Raw genomic sequence first — 20802 nt, 5'->3', positions numbered from 1 at the left:
CTCTCAGTTGTTCTGTCACTAATGCTGCTGAAACAGGAGGTCGGTAAAAGGAGCCAATTATTAACCTAGCTTGGTTGTTGAGTATAACCTCCACCCATAATAATTCACAGGAACTATCTACTTCTGTTTCACTACAGGATAAACTACTATTAACAGCGACAAACACGCCACCACTGGTTGCATGCAATCTATCCTTTCTAAACACAGTCTGTGCCTTTGTAAAAATTTCAGCAGAATTTATCTCTGGCTTCAGCCAGCTTTCCATACCTATAACAATTTCAGCTTTGGTGCTTTCTGTCAGTGCTTGAAGTTCCGGTACTTTACCAATGCAGCTTTGACAGTTTACTATTACAATACCTATTGCTGCTTGGTCCCCACATTTCCGGACGATGCTCCACACACTTTGAGGCTGTTGCCCTTTCTGTAGTTGCTCGATCCATCTAAGCTAAAAAACTGCCCAGTCCATGCCACACAACCCCTGCTACCGGTGTTGCCACCTGCTGTGTTTAGTGGACTCCTGACCTATCGAGCAGAACCCAAATCCCACCACCCTATGGCGCAAGTCGAGGAATCTGCAGCCCACAAGGTCGCAGAACCGTCTCAGCCTCCGATTCAGACCCTCCACTCTGCTCTGTACCAAAGGTCTGCAGTCAGTCCTGTCGATGATGCTGCAGATGGTGAGCTCTGCTTTCATCCTGCTAGCAAGACTGGCAGTCTTCACCAAATCAGATAGCCGCCGGGAGCCAGAGAGGATTTCCTCTGATCCATAGTGACACGCATCATTGGTGCCAACATGAGCAACCACCACAAGAAATTCGGTGTAAATTCTAGAAACACTTGGCCTTCAACCGTATCAAACACCCGATATTTTATGTACAAGTGCGAGAGAGTGAGAACATTTCTATTGATTCACTTGTTTCTATGTGCAGGTCAGAAGTTTGTTATTAGAAGACTGTAAGAAGGGCGAGTCACTGATGATGGCAGGTATTTGCCGCCAGTGCCACAGAAGACATGATGAAAACTCAGGGAATAATTATGTAATATTCTTTGATGTGTTAGTGTCTGTGGTGCTTGTAAAAAAGACTAATGAACAATTGAATATAGATTTCTATGCACATTCATGTATTGGAATCGCTTGATATTAGAGACTTTTATTTATTTATTTCACACCTTAGCTCTGCATGAGGCAGGCTGCATGTGATGTCCATAAATTATTGGATTATTACTATGATACTGAACTTGTGTTTTATCAAGTCTGATGTTTTAAGACACCAGTTGGCTTGTCAGAGTTTACTTACTTATGAGAAAAAGAGTAAATGTTGCTTTGTGTTGAAAGATGAAAATATACCAAGAATGAACTGAAAGAACTGAAAGAATCGGCTGCACACACTACGAGGAGTCAACTGCGAGAGACGTGTGAGTCTTCCACCTGAGAACCACACTGTCTAGTCTCATCCAAAAAACATTAGCGTGTGCTAAAGATGAACACTGTAGCAAAAGTTTATCCCAGCAAAATTCATGTAGCCTCAACAAACAGAGCCCTTTTGTTTGCTGCACTGGTTTTGCTGAGATGTAATATCTTCTTGTATTGATCTTTTATATATTCATCATGTATACCATAGAGTAAGCTGCATGACATCCCCTAAACTTTTTTCATTTACTTTAAAAGACATATAAAATACAAAATTTGTGCAATAATATGTATTTAAATCCACCTAACTATTTAGTATTAACTGGTGCCAACAGTGCCATAAGCTAAGTTAGGAATGTCTTGGTAAAAAATGTGTTTGCAAACACTTACATAATTTAAATAATACATAAATATGACTAAAGACATTTTAAAGTACTGTATGTATTAATTATTCATTCCATACCATATTCAGTGGTGTCTGTGGTATCATTGTCTTCAGAGGTGCAAATTGGTCATAACCAAATACTCCTTCATGTATAAACCGAAGTCCGTCAGGCACATACCGCTCAAATAATTCATTCAGAGCCAATTTTTGTTTTGCGTCTGGCCTCATTGACAACCAGCGTGACCAGTATGGTTGGTAACCAAGATTTTTGGGATCCACATAAACCATACCAGCACGTGATACAGTTGCTGGGGATGCGTACTGAAGATCTCCCACCTGTAATAATTCTCAAAAATGAAGAGTACGAATTGCAAAATTAGTAGTACATAATAATGCAATAACTAATACTTTCAATTTACAGTACATACATCAATAAAAATTCAATAAAATTTCACCTTATATGAACTTACTATTGACTCTCTCTGTGGTAACCCGTATATCTCTACAGATCTCAATAATCCAATGGAAAATTATGTTGTAACTTTTGCACCCATATCCAGCAGCAATAGGCATGAGTTTGCAGCTAATCTCACACCACTGATTGTGCTACTAGTGTGAGACCTTATCATGTCTCTAGAGCAAACGCTCTGGCTGTAGTTTGCAAATAAAGGAAGAAAGTAATACTTGGGTTTAACATCCCATCAAAGATAATGTCACCAGAGATGGAGAACAATCTGAAACTGGGGAAGAATGGTGAAGTACATCAGCTGTGCTCTTTCAAAGCAAAAATACTGTCAGCCACCTCAAGTGATTTTGGAATAACAAGGGTCACCTAAGCCAGATGGTTTGATTAGGATTTGAATCACTGTCCTCCAGTGTATGAGTCCAGTAACTTTACACTATGTAATACCACTCAGCCGCAAATGAGAAGGACAGCTCCACATCCTCCAGCATATGCCATGTTCATTTTAAATGGCATTGGGCTGTTCTTGCTGTGCTATTTTATCAAATCCTCACTACAGACTTGCCTACTCATTGGTTTCTAGTTAGTTACATGTTTCATTGATCAATCTCATGGTAACCATTATTATGTGGAATGTGTCAAGTGCATAAGAAATGCAGACATGAACCAAGGTTTTTTACTTTCTTTTTTTTTTAAAAAAGAAAATAGCTTAAAATTTTTCTTACTTACCCCCTTCCTTTAAATGGCACAAAATGCATGTATTATACCTATATATTTATTTATTTTTAAAACTATTACTGCTGTCTGTCAGACATTTTATTAGCAATTATTCTGATTGCAGAGGTTGTTGAACCTAGTCACTTTGGAGATCCAAAATATGAATTTTCCAATTAAGATTCTCATCTATATGTACACCCAAAAACTTAGTATGCTCTACCCTAGTTACTGACTTCTGTTGGTGTGTTATATTTATTGAATGAACTGTATTCCTTGCAGTAGAAAATTGGAAGCACTGTGTTTCTTCAAAGTTCAGAGCAAGCCTATTCACAGAAAACCAATCAATAACTTTTGTATAATATTCTATTGTAGTTCCTTTTACTGGATTAATAATGATGCTTGTATCATCAGCAAACAGTGTTAGTTTATTTTCTTGTTTCAGATAAGAAGGGAGGTCATTCACAGATATCAAGAATAGAAGGGGACCCATGATCGAACCCTGTGGAACACCTGATGTAATTTCACCCCAGTTAGATGAAGTAGGAAACTTCCTTAAATCACTCAAACTATATATAAAAAAAACTTTTTGCTTCCCATTGTGTAGATATGACTTAAACCACTCATATGCTGTTCTATTTATAACATGGAATTGTAATTTCTGTAACATAACATCATTATTCACACAATCAAAGGCAAAGATGTCTTCAATGAATCTGAACCAGGTGAGGGGTTTAGGATTCTGGGTGTTTATGAAGGATTCCTCTAGATGGCCCATGAATAGGTTGGCATAGGATGGTGCCATGCAGGTACCCATAGCATTCCACTCGTAACTCAGTACCACTCTGGACTGCAGCAACTGAATTACATTCTCTGCCAGGGTTTTGATTACCTCTCGTCGTACCCCGATATGAGACATGTCCTGCCCACTATCCTTCCCACCCCTCCCACAGTGTTATTCTGCCAGAGACAATACACTCATTCATCCTTACACAACCCTTGTTCCCAATCCCTTACCTCATGGCTCATACCCCTGCAATAGACCTAGTTGCAAGACCTGTCCGATACATCCTCCCACCACCACCTACTCCAGTCTGGTCACTAACGTCACCTAACCCATCAAAGGCAGGGCTACCTGTGAAACCAGTCATGTGGTCTACAAGCTAAGCTGCAATCACTGTGCTGCAGTCTATGTAGGCATGACAACCAACAAGCTGTCTTTCCTCATGAATGACCACCGACAAACTGTAGCCAAGAAACATGTGGACCACATTGTTGCTGAACACTCTGCACAAGATGATACCCATTATTTCAATGACTGCTTCACAGCTTGTGCCATATGGATTCCTCCCACCAACACCAGCTTTTCTGAAGTGCGCAGGTAGGAACTTTCCCTGCAATACATCCTACATTCCCATAACCCTCCTGTCCTCAACCTTCGTTAGTCACTGTCCTCACCCATCCAGCCCCTTCCCTATTCCCATTCCAGCACTACACAGCTGTCATTCCACCACCACACCTAGTTTTTCCTATTTATTTTTTTTTCTTTATTTTATTTTTTATTTATTTCTCTCTATTTCTCTCCTTTTCCGCTACCCCCCTCTCCGCTGCCTGCCACCCAACCTGCAGTAGTTTCTAGTTATTCACTAAACAGCTTGATGGAGTATTAAATTTTTTAACTTCTAAAAGTAATTAAATCATACTAAGTGGAGATTTTATATTAAGTTTTCTGGAGGATAGTCACTCAAGATCCATACTAGAGTCTCTTATCGCTTCTTATAATCTCATTCACTTAGTACAGTTTCCAAGCAGGGTTATGGGTACCAGCAACACTGCTATTGATAACATTTTCATAGATACTACTACACTAGCAAATAATAGTATACATCCAAGATTTAATGGCCTTTCATATCATAATGCCCAGTTGCTTGCATTTAATATAGTGGGGTCTGATTCAACTTATAACAGGATGTGGGAAACTGTACAAATAACAGGAATTGAAAGTATAAAAAACTGTTTGAGGAATACAGACTGGAAAGATGTGTACAATTCACCCAGGAGAAATGAAAAATGACGGTCATTGGTCACATTGAAAACTGCTGGCCTTAGAAAGTAATCAAAGCAAATAGATTAAATGTTTCAAAACCTTGGATTACAAATGAAATAAAAGTATCTTGCAAAACAAAAATAAGACCGTACTTAATGCCAAGGGAAAACGATGACTACAGAGCTAAATCGCATTACAAATTATATTGTAAAATTCGAAACAAAATAATTAGAACCTCTAAATGTATTCATTTTCAAGAAAAAAATAAATGCCTCTAATAACAAGATAAAAACTATATGGAACATAGTAAAAAGTGAAACACGAAAAACTAATCAGGCAAATGAGGAAGTTATGTTAAATGTAAATAATGTGTTGATCAGAGATACCTCCAAAATTGCAGACATTTTCAACAACTTTTCCCTTTCAGTAGCATACAACTAATATTTGCATAGTTCCTCAGAAGACAGCTTAAAATTTTTAAAAAATGCATTTCCAGAGAAGTTTGACAAAATTCAACTATATCCTACTTGACCAAATGAGATTTTAATATTATTAGCTCTCTTAAAAACAAATGTTTCAGTGGTTATGATGAAATCAGCACTACCATAGTTAAATGTTGCTCTTCAGAACTTTGTGACATACTGAGTTACTTATGTAAGTTAGATTAGGTTAGTGGTTTTTAACGTCCCGTCGACAACGAGGTCATTAGAGACGGAGCACAAGCTCGGGTTAGGGAAGGATGGGGAAGGAAATCAGCTGTGCCCTTTCAAAGGAACCATCCCGGAATTTGCCTGAAACGATTTAGGGAAATCACAGAAAACCTAAATCAGGATGGCTGGAGACGGGATTGAACCGTGATCCTCCCGAATGCGAGTCCAGTGTGCTAACCACTGCGCCACCTCACTCGGTTTACTTATGTAATGAATCCCTCCACAGTGGTACTTTTCGACATAAGCTTAAATATGCTATTGTTAAAGCATTACACAAAAAGGGAGACAAATCATCAGTGGGAAACTTCCATCCCATTTCATTATTGGTAATATTTTCAAAAGTGTTTGAAAGGGTTATGTACAATAGACTTTATAAACACCTAGTACAGAAAAATATTCCCAATCACAATCAGTTTGGATTTCGGAAAGGATTGTCAGCTGATCAAGCTATATTCATGTTTACAGATGATATATTAGAATCAATAAATCAGAAGTTATTACCACTTGGAATATTCAGTGATCTGGCTAAAGTTTTTGATTGTGGTGATATCCTTATAAAAAAGTTAAAATATTATGGGATAACAGGAGCAGCAGGCTCATGGTTGTCATCCTACCTTTTAATAGAAAAAAGTGTGTGTCTGTATCGGGCTTACCACATAACAATAGTCATTCAAAATACGAAACCATCAGACAAGGTGTGCCACAGGGCTCTATTTTAGGTCCCTTGTTGTTCCTATTATATATTAATGACCTTCCATATGCAGTGTCACAAAATGCAAATTTTGTCTTATTTCCAGATGATACAAGTATTGGTATAAAAAACAGTACATGTGATCTCACTGAGCAATCAGCTAATGAAATATTTGTAAGTATCAATGGATGGTTCACAGCAAATGGATTGGTACTGAATTTTGACAAGACACAGTACATAAAGCTTAGTACCTCACAAAGAATACCTGACCCTATAAGTATAATGTATTCAAACAATGAAATTAAAGATTTTATATTGTATAAACAGATTGTAATAATACGATGAAAGTGTGGTTTTTGTGCAAACATACACTTTTTTAAATGTAACAATGCCTGCTGATGTTAAAAAAATAGTGGTTACGGAGAGAGATAATGTGAATTGTCCAGAGCTGAAGTGATTATCATTTAGCCACATCAGAACTTATATGCCCAGTAACGTGTGCAGGTATGGATGCATGTGTGTTAGTAAAACGTTGTGGCAGTTGAGGAACATTGATCCAATGTTACTTCCTTTGAATTTTGGTATACAGCTTAATATTCCCATTGTCTCCCCAGTGACGTACTACAGTGCCATCATGGGTGCACTGGCAATTCTCTCTTCATTGTGACTTCTTCTCCAAAGATGTCCATTTAAAAATGCAAGTCCTTGTCACATCAGGAGATGGAGAACAGGATGTAGCTACATACAAGAATGAAAACTTGTGACTTCCACATATTATAACTTTTAATTAACAACATACTGGGAGAGCGCAGTTACATACGTCTTCATCACAACAGCTCAAAAGACCAACATACACTGAGATACGTGAAAAAAAATTGAGGTACGCAATATACTTGATAGTTTACCCTTAAACTTTCTGTTAACTTACTGAGATAATCATACCTCTCTACATATCTTTGCCGCATAGGGACAATGCAAATATTTATTTATATGTGTAGACTATTGAAAGAACCTACACACAAACTAAAAGTGAGGTGAATTAGAATGTCAGTGGTGTTTGTTGCAGGATTCTAGTGTGAAACATTTATGAGATATGGAATTTTGAAAAGTTCCCACAACAATACTTGTACATTACCTGTGGTAGCACATACTAAAGATCAACATAAGTGCATACATTATTTGCATGGATTCTGACCAGTAACAAGACAACTGAGCATCACAGGTTGTGTTCAAAATAACCACTGGCAGCTGCAATACATGCTTCCAGTCTGGTACAGAAAGACTGCGGCACACATGCTAGCATTTCAGATGAGATGTCTGAGTAGGATGGAGTACTATGTCATTGTATACAATCATGTGTAGTTGGTACATCATTTAGACAGCCTCTTTCAGCTTTTCCCACAGAAGGAAGTCTACAGGTGTCACAACCAAGGAATGGGCTGGCCAAGATAAGGTCCATCGCATCCAACCCAACAATCTGGAAACAATTTATGAAGACATGCTGTAGTACTTCATGCACTATGGGCTCAACAGCTATTATGCTGGGACCACAGGTTCCTTCTAGTCTGCAGAGGAATGTCTTCTAGCATCTGTGGAGGGCTGTGGTGTGCATTCAGTGTACCATCTACAATAAAAGGGTCTATCAGCTGTTGGTTCATTATCCCACACTCCACGAGCACTGACATTCCATCTGACAAAGCCAACTGGTATTGTCTACAGACCGACAACGCATGTTTTAGCAGTTTACCTGGCAATTATGGGTAAATGTGGTGTCATTACTAAACAAGATAAATGATACACATGGAGTATCCCGTCTTAATGCCCAAGTGCAGAAGTTAACATGATTCTCATAACCATTTCCATGCAGCTTCTGATGAAGAGAGATTTGACAGGGATGGAACATATGTCAATGGAGAATGCGTAGGACACTTGCTTGATGTATGCCACTTCCTCACGTCATTGGGTGGGAGCTAACATGCTGATCAACTGCAACAGTAGCAAGAACATTAATTTTACCCTCTTTTGTCATCACTTGCTTCCTACTACTATGCTTTCTAGGTGTTACACAACCACTTTCAAATAACTGGTTGAAGAGGTTGATAAATAATTACCCAGATATTTGACATCTATTGGGACATCTTGCTGCATACACCATAAAACAACAAACTGCTGAAATTGCAAAAGCTGAACAAAGCTCCAGTGCCCAATGGAATCTCAGTCAGATGCTGTATCGAATTTGCAGCTGAGTTAGTCCCTCTGATAACTATAATCTATTATAGAGCCCTCAAAATGAACAACTGTGCACAGTTCTTGGAAAAAGTCACAGGTCAAATCTGTCTACCAAGAAGGGTAATAGAAGTGATCCACAAAACTACCATCCAGCATTCTTGACATCCATTTATAGTAGAATCTTAGAACATATTCTGAGCTCAAACATAATGAGGTATTGTGAACAGAATGACCTCCTCAATGCCAACAAGCACGAATTTCAAAAACATCGATCATGTGAAACCTAACTCACACTTTCCTCACATGACATACTAAAAGCCTGTGATCAAGGCAATCAGGTAGATGTTGGATTTCTTGATTTCCGAAAAGCATTTGACTCAGTGCCACATGTACCCTTACTGTCAAGGGTACTATCATACGCAGTATCAACTGAAATTTGCGACTGGACTGAGGACTTTTTGGTATGAAGGATTCAGCATGTTATCTTGAACAGAGAATCATTGTCAAATGTAGAAGTAACTTCGGGTGTGTGCCAGGAGAGTGTGTTCAGACCCTTGCTGTTGATGTTGTATATTAATGACCTTCCAGACAATGTTAATATTAAAATAAGGATTTCTGCAGACAATGCTGTTATCTATAATCAAGTATTATCTGAAAGACACTGCATAAATATTCAGTCAGATCTTGGTAAGATTTCAAAATGGTGCAAAGATTGGCAACTTGCTTCAAATTTTCAGAAATGTTAAATTTTGTGCTTAAAAAACCCATAGTAATCTAAGACCATAATATCAAAGAGTCACTGCTGGAATCAGCCAACTTATACAAATATCTGGGTTAACTTTTTGTAGGGACATGAAATGGAATTATCACATAGGTTCAGTCGGGGATAAAGCAGGTGGTAAACATCACATTATTGGTAGAATACTGGGGTAGTGCAATCAGTCTACAAAAGAGATTTCTTACAAATAACTCATCCAACAAGTTCTAGAATATTGCTCAAGTGTGTGGGACACGTACCAGGCAGGGCTAACAGGGGAGAAAGCGCAGCACAAATGGTCACTGGTTTGTTTGATCCACAAGAGAGTGCCACAGAGGTACTGAAGGAACTGAACTAGAAGATTCTTGAAGCTAGACATAATCTATTATGAGAAAGCCTATTAACAAAGTTTCAAGAACCAGCTTTAAATGATATACTACAACCCTGTACTTATTCCTCACATAGGTATCATCAAGATAGGATTTGAATTATTACTGCACACATGGAGGCAGTCAAACATTAATTTTTCTCATGCTCCATGCATTAATGAAACAGAAAAAAATCCTAACAACTGGTAAAATTGAATGTACCTGCTGCTATGCACCTCACTGTGGTTTTCTGAGTATAGATGTTGATGTAGATCTAGAAACTGTATTCTTCCTCACTCTGCATACATTATGAGCACGTCAGCTATTTCTGCATTGGTAAATCCCTTCATTCACTTACAACCTACTTCTTGGACTGTTACACAATAACTGACCAGCAAATCACAATGCACTCAAGGGACACACGAGCCCTCTGTAAGCAAACAGAACAACTTTGTACCTAGCAACTACACAGGCTGAATGGCACAAGCACTTATTGGTGTGGAAACTTTTCACAAAATGATATCTTCTAAATGGCTCACATTGTAATGCTCCAACAAACACTACTGATTTTCTAATTTAAACACTTTTTAGTTTGTAATGTCAACAGCCATTGTTCTATTCACAAAGTGTATCATTGCACAAAAAAAAAATCTACTTCCTAAGTATTATTACAACTTGTGAGCCCCTGACTACCAACCCATTCTGTGAAAACCAGACATCAATATCACTTTCCATTTCTGTAATACTTGTGCTGCAATTTTTTGGCAGTTCAGCTTGATGCATAAAACTAACACATTCAGTTACTTACAATTACTACCCTTGTAAGTCAAAAGGCTGTAGATTGTGATTAAAAAAGTGAGTATTCATGGAAATTTAGTGTGAAACTGTTTTCTGCTTAAGAGGCTATTTCCCAGGATATCTTTGGAGAAAAGTGAGGTTTAAAGAGTTCTGCATATCCACTCCAAATGTAAGTCTAACAACAAGGGAGTATGGGATGAGGCTCACCAACTTGGCTAAAACTATCTGAGCAGAAGCAGGTGGATTCTCGTTTCAGGTTCCTAGAATATTTCATCTGTGTGGATCATAGGAAAAGGAAAACACTCTACAGATTTATTCATCTACCCCAAGAAAGTCCATTAACAAAGTTTCAAGAAGCATCTTCAAATGATTACTCTAGGGATATACTACAATGACCTCTGTATCGCTCACACAGGGATTGTGAGGATAAGATTAGTATAATTACAGCATGCACACAGGCATTCATAGAATCATTCTTTCCACACTCCATATGCGAATGGAACAGGAAGAAATACTAATAACTGGTACAATCGGACATACCCTCTGTCCTGCACCTCATGGTGGTTTGCATAGTATAGGTGTAGATGTGGATGTAAATGTACATTGGCATGGTAACCAGTTCCCACTGGTACCAATATTTATTTATTTATTTATATATTTTCCCTCACATCAAATAATTAGTTATGAAATTAAAATATAATTAAAAACTTCAATTTATGTATGCAAAATTAATATATACAATTTAGTTATGGTATGTATATATCTGAGTGGTGTCTTGTCTTATCGGACATGTCCAACATAACATACAACGATCATGAGGATGTTGCTGGAGCATACACTTATATAAAATAGAGAATGGGGAAAGAGAGGATAGAGTGGTGGGAATTTGTGAGTTTCAGCCACACAGGGTATTGTGATAATGCAATGGCGAAAGTTGAAAATTTGTTCCAGACTAGGAATTGAAGCTGGATTTACTGCTTCTCATGAGTGATTGCCTTAACCACCTCAGTCATCATCTATACATGGTCCTTGACCAACTCAAGTTTCCAACTTACTGATGCTGCAATGCAGTGCCCCTGACCATTAACCCCCTACTCACAAATTAATGATTCCCATAGGAGTTTGGATGTTATTAGTGCATCCACACTGAAACCAATGTCATGGAGCCAATGTACTGTTACAGAAATGAATATATCTTAGTGGTGTCTGTTCTATGGGAGGTGTCCGTATATTAGTTGTAAAATTTTCCATGAGCCAACACTGACTAAATATAATAATGATACCACTGAAGAACAGGTCCTATTACTGAAAATTTATGTAACTGAGAGTCAGTTATTTGCATGAAATTTGTAAACATTATGTTGCTGTCAGGCAGGCAACTTTCAGATCTATATGAATTCTTCCTATATTGACATTTTTCATAGATTTTACACTGGCAGATAAGATTAGATAAAAAACTGCAAACTGAAGGTGCAACACTACTGGAGGCTTTTAGAATGACAAGATAGTTTCAGAGATTCCACAACAAATGACTCTGGGTGCACTTGCTTTTAGTCAGTATCCACTACATGATCTGGCTTTCTTTAGAATGATACTGACTACACACATTTGTCTGTGTCAGAGGATAGAATGTGAGTTTGGTCTGCAAAGATCATAGTTTATCTACTTGGGGAAACTGGGGGAAAGGTGGGCAGTAGAAACAGCTGATCTCCAACTTCTCACAGAGTACATCACTGCAGTCAAGTAATAATGTGATGGGTGCATGGTACATACTCTAAATACCAATAAGAATAAAAAAAGACAGTCAGTGGATGTAAGTAATGATCATGATGATGGTGATAATTGCTGTTCGATGGGACCAAGCTGCACAGCAATCAGTCCCTTCGTTGACTGAATATATGAAGTGTTGTTGATGATATGAAAGGAAAAGATGATTCCAGAATAAGCACTTGACTGCAAAAGGCAAAGATCCCGAGTTTGGGTCTTGGTTTGCCACACAGTTCTATTTTACCAGGAAGTTTCAGAAAAGATGTTTGTTTTCCAGTCCAGGAGAACACTTGCAAGGATGTTGAAGCAGATCTGATGTCTAAAGTGAGAAGTAGGTGGCTGACTTTCAGATGTGTTGTGGCAGTAGCACAGTAAGAAGGAGGAGAAGTGGGGGAGAAGTTAAACTGGCTGCTGGCTGCTCCAGGCTGAGGTGCATGGACAGGGGGGTGGGGAAGGGATGCCTTCAATGACCAACCCCTATATCAACACAGAGATGGAGAAGCTTATTGTTTTTCACTTGCTTCTTCCCCATGGATTTGATAATGTATGCATTTGACACATCTCCTCTTCCATGTCTTCCTCCTGCTGTCTCTCTGTCCACTTCATCAGCACACCTCTATCTATCCATCTCCTCCTCTCATCTCCCTCTGCCTATTCATTACCTTCTCCTCCCCAACCTCACGCTGACCATTTCCTCCATCCCCATTCTCCAACCATCTCTTCCTCCCCTTCCCTCTGTCCATATATTCTTCCCTCTCTTTCTGTACATCTCCTCCCACTCCACTCTTCTCCACCAGCCCAGTACCCCTCCACAGCTTCCACCTGCCTCCTGTATCTTCCACTCCTCCCCACCTCTCTCTCCATTTCCTCCTCCACCCTCTCTCTGTACATCTCTTCCTCCCTTCTCTCTCTGTCAATTTCCACATTCCCTCACTGTCATCTCCTCCTTACTCTCACTGACAATCTCATACTCTCCTCTCTCACTGTCCATTTCCTCCTCCTCCTTTCTGTGTCCACCTCATTCTCCCACCTCTCCTAACTTGCATCTCCTCTTACCCTCTCTGCTCAATCATGTCTATCCAAACATGTAGTCCACGCAAAGCATGCTGATACTCCCTGCACAACATGTATTCTTCCCTCTCTCTCTGTCCATTTCCTCCACTCCCATCTCTCTGTCCATCACCTCCTTCTCCTTTTCTGTCTCTCCATCTCCTCCTTCCATTTCTCTGTCCATCTAATTTTCTATCCTAATTCTCCACCTCCCTCTCTCTGTTCAGCAGTGTCCACCGACACACATAGTCCCTGAATGGCATGTCAATACTACCTGCACAATACACCTGTCATGCATGGCAACTCACATGACAGGGATAGAAAAACATTTTTTATGCCCATATTTCCACTCCTGTAGGAGCTATGAGGTTCTAACTCCTACACTCAGTATCTCAGCTATATGTAAGTAGCAACTTTCCTTTTCATAATATTGTTACATTCTGTCCTGGATTTTCTGTTGTTTGAAATATGACTATAGTATCAATGAGTCTCATCTGGAATCAGTCAGCTCATACAAATAGCTACACATAAAATTTTGTAGGTATACGGCATGGAATGATAACACAGGCTCAGTCGTACATAAAGCAGGTGACAAACTTCGGTTTATTGGTACAATACTAGGGAAATGCAATCACTCCACAAAGGAGATTTTTTACAAATTACTCCTGTGATCCATCCTAGAATACAGCTGAAGTGTGTGGACCTCATACTATATAGGACCTCATACTATATAGGACAAACACGGGATATTGAATATATACAGAGAAGGGCAGCACAAATGGTCACAGGTTTATATAATCTATGGGACAGTGTCCCAGAGATACTGAAGAAACTGAATGGGCAAATGTAGGAGCATAGAATTTTTGCATAGTTCAACTGAGGACTTCTCCCTCTAGATACAAAGTCATTTCTCCTGCACTCCATATGTGAATGGAATTGGAAAAAGCCATAAAATCTGATCAGTGAGATGTACCCTTGGTCATGCACTTCACAATGGTTTGCAGAGTAGATGTAGGTATATGGTTGCCTGCCAGGGAGGCACCATATCCACAATGGGGTAACTCCATTTCTATGGGAAGAACATCATAACTGCACCTGGTGTGGACAAATGGGTAGTCTGCATAGCAAGATTTAGGTATCCCAAAGGCTGTCTGATAGGTCATCCATGGAGCTGTGGTTTCTTTAATTGGTCTCAATTTTTTGGTGTTGTTGTGGTTTATGGAATGAGAAGCCATCATTTTTTAAGATACCCTAGTTGGGAAAGTATGTGAGTGATGAGCATTCTGAGGTCTAGCAGTTCTCTTTTATAGCCTGTTTGGCTTTTTCATTAGCCAGTTCATTTCCTGCTAAGTTCACATAGCACCCAAATGAAGTGAATAGAGTCGGTGCAGTGAAACTATGCTAGTTTGTTCCTAGATGTTGTATGCAACTTCATTACATGCGTAACAGCTCATTGAACTGCAGCATATTTTTTAGTGGAACAAGATCAAGTTCAGTAGCAAACACATGATATTGTTGTTTTGATTCAGTAATGGGTCGGAAGCTGGTAGAGGAAAATACAAGATGCCACAACTTCCCTTCAGGAGAAAAATTGTTTAGTACTGCCAATAGACACATATAAAAGTGATGTCATTGTCCAAACTTTGGGAATTATTAGTACCCTCCTAAAGAAGGAAAGAAGAATAGAGTGAGGAAGATTAAAAAAGGAAAAGTACGTCACTCAGATTCCAGAATTAGAGGGACCCATCTGTAGAGGAATGTAAGACGTGCTAAGAGAAACTGATTGTATCTTCCAGATTGCCTGGAGTGACTTAAGAACATCACGAAAAAGGCTTAAATCAGGATAGCTGAGTATGGGTTTGAACCACTGTCCTCCTCAATGTGAGTTCAGTGTGCTAACCACTGTGCTACATCAGTCAGTGAGGACACTCTATTTGACAAATTATATCTCTCCCACAGATGATTTATGACTAAAACAGCTACAATGGGCTTGTTAATTTTTGCTACGAATACCCAACAATTTGAAGCTACAGGAGCAGATTAATTGGGTACTATGCTCACTTGTGGTAAGTGCCAAAGCTATAACCTAGCAATCATACACCACTCCCTGCAATAACATGTCCAACAAGATGATAAGGATTATTGCAACAGCAACTGATAATTTAATTCTACATTCAACTGTACTTCATGAAACCGATTTGGGCCAAAAAAATAAATAGTTCATGTGAAAGTGGTGATCAAATGGTAGCAATAAAGCAGCCCCATTGATGAGTTTCAAAGAATTATAAATGCAGACTCAGTTATATTATTTAGAGAGTAATTATAAGATGAAAAACTGAAAGAAGTTGACAAACAACACACAGCAGATGAAAAATTTCATTATCTACTAAAAACTCTTTTAGAATACTATGAACTAAATTTATTTTTACATCAATAAAGGAGCAATTACAATGGATACCAAGAGAAAGGTAGCTAATATCTGGGATAAAAGAAACTTGTGTCAGGAAGAGAGAGCTTTATTTAGTGCAAATGACTAGCTCTAATTGCTGTGTCACCCAAACAAGACACAGCCACAGCAAAAGGACCACAGGCACAAAGATGTGAGCTGGTGCCACTGTTAGACCCACCACCTGTGCAAGATACACCAGCGCCATGGGCGGCTCTGAGGGTGAAGGTATCGACTTCGCCTCGCCCAATTGTTGGCTGAGTGCAATTGGCCAATGAACGGACAACAATGGACAAAAGCCTACTCAGCAGATAGAAAAGCAGCTCTTGCCCACATGGTTATAGATCATCATCTAGGACTGGCTTAGACAGGGAATGTCATATAGTAAACTCTTAGAAGTGAACAGACAGTTGTTGCAAACTGCATTTGCTATGTACTGTGAAGTTTACCTATGATTACTTGCATTTAGGCACTGAGGTCCTTTTTTGTCTTATATTTCATGCAGTGTAACAGACTTCTTTAATCAATTAGTCACAAAGATAAGAAAACCTTTTTAACTCATTTGTGTGACTCTCCTACTAATTTCTTGGAGTGTTGTAGAACCTTCATTCTCCTATCCTGTTACTTGACCCTGAGGCACAGCTATGTAATAGTGGCAGGGAGAAATTGTCTTAGCAGTGTACTGCACCAGAAGCCATTTTACAAACTCACAAACTTGGCCCATCATAAGAACAGTGGCATCTAGGCCTCCACAGCAGTAGTGACAGGGCCTTTACAAACAAAGAACAAATAAAGACAATTACCTTTATTAGGCTTGATATGAATAAACTTGATAAAGCTGGTTATGTTTAACTCCCTGATGACAACAGCTACAAAACAGATCATGTTAGTTCAAATAATTGGTAATTAAATTCAATGAACTCTCCCTAACAGTAGCTGAAAACACAGATTCAAAAAGGGCTACTGAATGCTGAACCAGTACACTTACTTAGGCAGACTTTGTGTACATCACCAGCAGACACCATCAGGCATCAATCAGAGGGCTCACAAAAATCATTAGGTCACTGAAAAGCAGTAAATCTTCTTGATATGATGGTTTTTCTAGTAAGTACTAAAATCTTGTGCTGCGTTGATAAAACCCCTGGGCCATCCACAGCTTTTCATGTCAGTAGGTGGAAAACATTTTCCCAATACTTATGATGCAGAAATTTTGAGGAAATTGATATCTGATCATCATTTTCTGCTATTGAATTCTACAGACCACTTTTAGTAACTGTTCAGTGTTACAGATAACAAAGGAACAGTATAATTATGGTAAATTTTTTTTACATCCTCTGATTTTATGTTTTTACACAATTTACTTTGTTTTCTGTTGCTCCCATCAAAAGCCACATTCTCACAATTAACTGTTTTCATGGAATTAATAATTTTGTATAGAATACATTTCTCACATTTTGAGGTTCTGAATCACTATCACAAGCTTCAACATTGATTTTCAGATTGGTTAATGTGAAAACTAAAATGTTCTCACACACACACATGACCTGTAAAATAATGCATCACATACAATTGCCCAGTTCGTTTCAGAATCTAAATCAATTTGGATTCTAATAGAAATACAGGTAGCATTTTTAGGAGCACTTACACACACACAACCTGTAAGATAATGCATCACATACAATTGCCCAGTTAGTTTCAGAATCTTAATCAATTTTTATTCTATTAGGGATACAGGTAGCATTTTTAGGAGCACTTAAAAAAATTTTCTTCAATGTTTCATCAATTGTCTGAATTCTAAACTCCAATAAATCATCAAAACCAGCATTTGAATATGTTTTTTCTCTTAAAGGCAAGAACAAAACACTAGAAACAACTGATTTCAGCTTAGCTCAACTAGTCTGTATAAATTTCACAGGATTCTCATTTGAAACTGGTGAATAGATTGATTATGAATGTGCCATGATGACTACCATGGATTAAAGGTGGCCATAAAAGCACACAAATCACAAAGAGTACTTTTAGCTGCTTTAGAATAAACTAACAATGGGCATACTGTCAACAAGTGCAATCAAAATGTCCTCTTTACGCTACCTACATCATTCCTGAAATTATGCTTTTATCTGGTTGTTATTTAGTCAATGAAATCATATACTTTATGAACCGTCACTTCTCAACCAGCCCAGGTAATTTATAACATCAGAAATACTGACTGGGAGACTAGTGCTCTTTTAATCAAAGCACCTGAAGTCAGGTGCTATATTTTCTCCATCTAGGATTTTGACTCACTCTTTTCTTGTGATATTTCATCTCCGATAGTATATTTTTTGATTGTCTCTCTTTCACTTAGGGATTTCACTTGTTTATGTGGTACAAAAAACTTACAAATTACAATGGAAAATCCAGGATGGAATGTAACAATACGAGAGAACGAAAGTTACTACTCACCTTATAGCGGAGATGGTGAGTCGCGATAGACACAATAAAAAGATTCACACAATCATAACTTTCGGCTAAAAACTGATCCCGATCTTATAACCCTACCTGCAGACAAAGGTTCCACCACCGTAATTTCGAACTACGGCAGAAGGACTCTGTCAGATACTTCCACCTACAAACCGTGCCACAGTCATCCCATTCCAGCAATCCAGCAGGATCTCCAGTCACTACTCAAATTGTTAGGCCCATCCCAGAACCTCTCCCCAGAGTCCATCTGTCTACTTACCCTACCACTCCCCGCACTCCCACCTTCTACATGCTTCCTTAAGTCAATAAACCCAACCACCCAGGACACCCAATTGTGGCCAGTTACAGTGCCCCCACTAAGAGAATCTCTGCTCTCATAGACCAAAACCTTCAACCTATTACCCGGAACCTATCCTCCTATATAAAAGATACCAACCATTTCCTTGACCGACTCTCCACTGTTCCTTTCCCTTTACCCCATGGCGCCCTGCTCGTCACTATTGATGCCACCTCCCTGTACACTATCATTCCTAATGCCCATGCCCTTACTGCTATTGAACACTACCTTTCCAGACACCCTATAGAGTCCAAACCAACAACGTCCTTCCTAGTCTCCATGACCAACTATAACCTCATCCACAATTACTTCTCCTTTGAAGGCATTACCCACAAACAAATCTGCAGTATGGCTATGGGCACCCACATGGCACCATCCTATGCTAACCTATTCATGGGCCATCTAGAGGAATCCTTCATAAAAACCCAGAATCCTAAACCCCTCACCTGGTTCAGATTCATTGAAAACATCTTTTCTATCTGGACTGAAGGTGAGGACACCTTATTCACATTCCTCCACAACCTCAACAACCATCCGGGACTGGAGCAACTGAATTACATTCTCCACCAGGGTTTCGATTAGCTCTCGTTGTGCCCTGAAATGAGAAATGTCCTACCCACTACCCTTCCCACCCCTCCTACTATGGTGTTCCACCGTTCACTGAATCTACATAATATACTCTTCCATTCTTACACAGCCCCTGCTCCCAATCCCTTACCTCATGGCTCATACCCCTCCGATAGACCCAGATACAAGACCTGTCCCATACATCCTCCTACCACCACCCACTCCAGTCTGGTCACTAATATCACCTATCCCATCAAAGACAGGGCTACCTGTGAAACCAATCATGTGATTTACAAACTAAGCTGCAACCACTCTGCTGCATTCTATGTAGGCATGACAACCAACAAGCTGTCTGACCGCATGAACGGGCAGCAATAATATGTGGCCAAAAAAACAAGTGGACCACCCTGTTGCTGAACACGCTGCCAAACATGATATCCCTCATCTCAATGACTGCTTCACAGCCTGTGCCAGTTGGATCCTTCCCACCAACACCAGCTTTTCTGAATTGCGCATGTGGGAACTTTCCCTGCAATACATCCCATGTTCCCGTAATCAACCTTTGTTAGTCACTGTCCTCACCCATCCAGCCCCCCCCCCCCCCTGCCATGTTCCCATTCCAGCACTACACAGCTGTCATTTCACAGCCACACCCAGTCTTTTAATTTATTTTTATTTCTCTCCTTTCCACTACTTACCCCCTGCCCCCTCCGCAACTTCTCTCCCGCCCACTGTCTAAACTGCAACACTTCACTGTCTGCCACTTCCACCATACTATCCCTCCCCCTCACCGCCCCAGCCTCCTCCTTACCCCCACCCACTCGCCACTCCCATCATGCACTGGTGCTGCTGCTCGCAATGTAATTTCAGCTCTCTGAGACTGCAGACATGTGTGCAAGTTGCGCTTGCGTGAGTGTGTGTGTGCATATGTGTATGTGTATCTACTGCTGACAATGGCCTAAATGGCCGAAAGCTATGATTGTGCGAATATTTTTATTATGTCTATCGCAACTCAGCATCTCCGCTATATGGTGAGTAGCAACTTTCCTTCTCTTGCATTGTAACAAATAACAATTTTTTTACTCTATTGACAGTACTTTTACACCCCACAATGCACAAAATTTTAATTAAACCTTATTCATGCACCATTCATCACTTACAACTCATTGCTCAGTATGAACAAAATTGAGAGATAACTTCATTGCCTACCTATAACACTTTCAAACCATAACAATCAGCTGGGATTTGTGAAAGGTTATTATAGAGATATTTTTGCTCTACATTAATGTTGTTCTTATTTGCAGTATTGATTACGTAATCAACTACTTGAAGCCTGATGTACAGCAATCACTCAGTGAACGGCATTCACTGTTAGGTCACTTTGGTTGGCAGTAGTTTGAATCTACATCTACATCTACATCCATACTCCGCAAGCTACCTGACAGTGTGTGGCGGAGGGTACCTTGAGTACCTCTATTGGTTCTCCCTTCTGTTTCAGTCTCGTATTGTTTGTGGAAAGAAGGATTGTTGGTATGCCTCTGTGTGGGCTCTAATCTCTCTGATTTTATCCTCATGGTCTCTTCACGAGATATACATAGG

General features: G+C 39.4%; 1 protein-coding gene across 1 annotated transcript in view; it reads right to left on the bottom strand.

The window, feature by feature from the left end:
• Positions 1 to 20802, bottom strand: part of LOC124798989 (dynein axonemal heavy chain 10) — a 1080466-nt gene that overhangs the window by 638111 nt on the left and 421553 nt on the right. The window contains exon 22 of the mRNA XM_047262526.1: positions 1875 to 2132. Coding sequence (XP_047118482.1) covers positions 1875 to 2132 — 258 coding nt within the window. The remainder of the gene's footprint in view (positions 1 to 1874; positions 2133 to 20802) is intronic.

Source organism: Schistocerca piceifrons, chromosome 5 (genome assembly GCF_021461385.2).
Source record: "Schistocerca piceifrons isolate TAMUIC-IGC-003096 chromosome 5, iqSchPice1.1, whole genome shotgun sequence".
Taxonomy (NCBI): domain Eukaryota; kingdom Metazoa; phylum Arthropoda; class Insecta; order Orthoptera; family Acrididae; genus Schistocerca; species Schistocerca piceifrons.
This window is presented reverse-complemented; position numbering and strand designations above follow the sequence as displayed.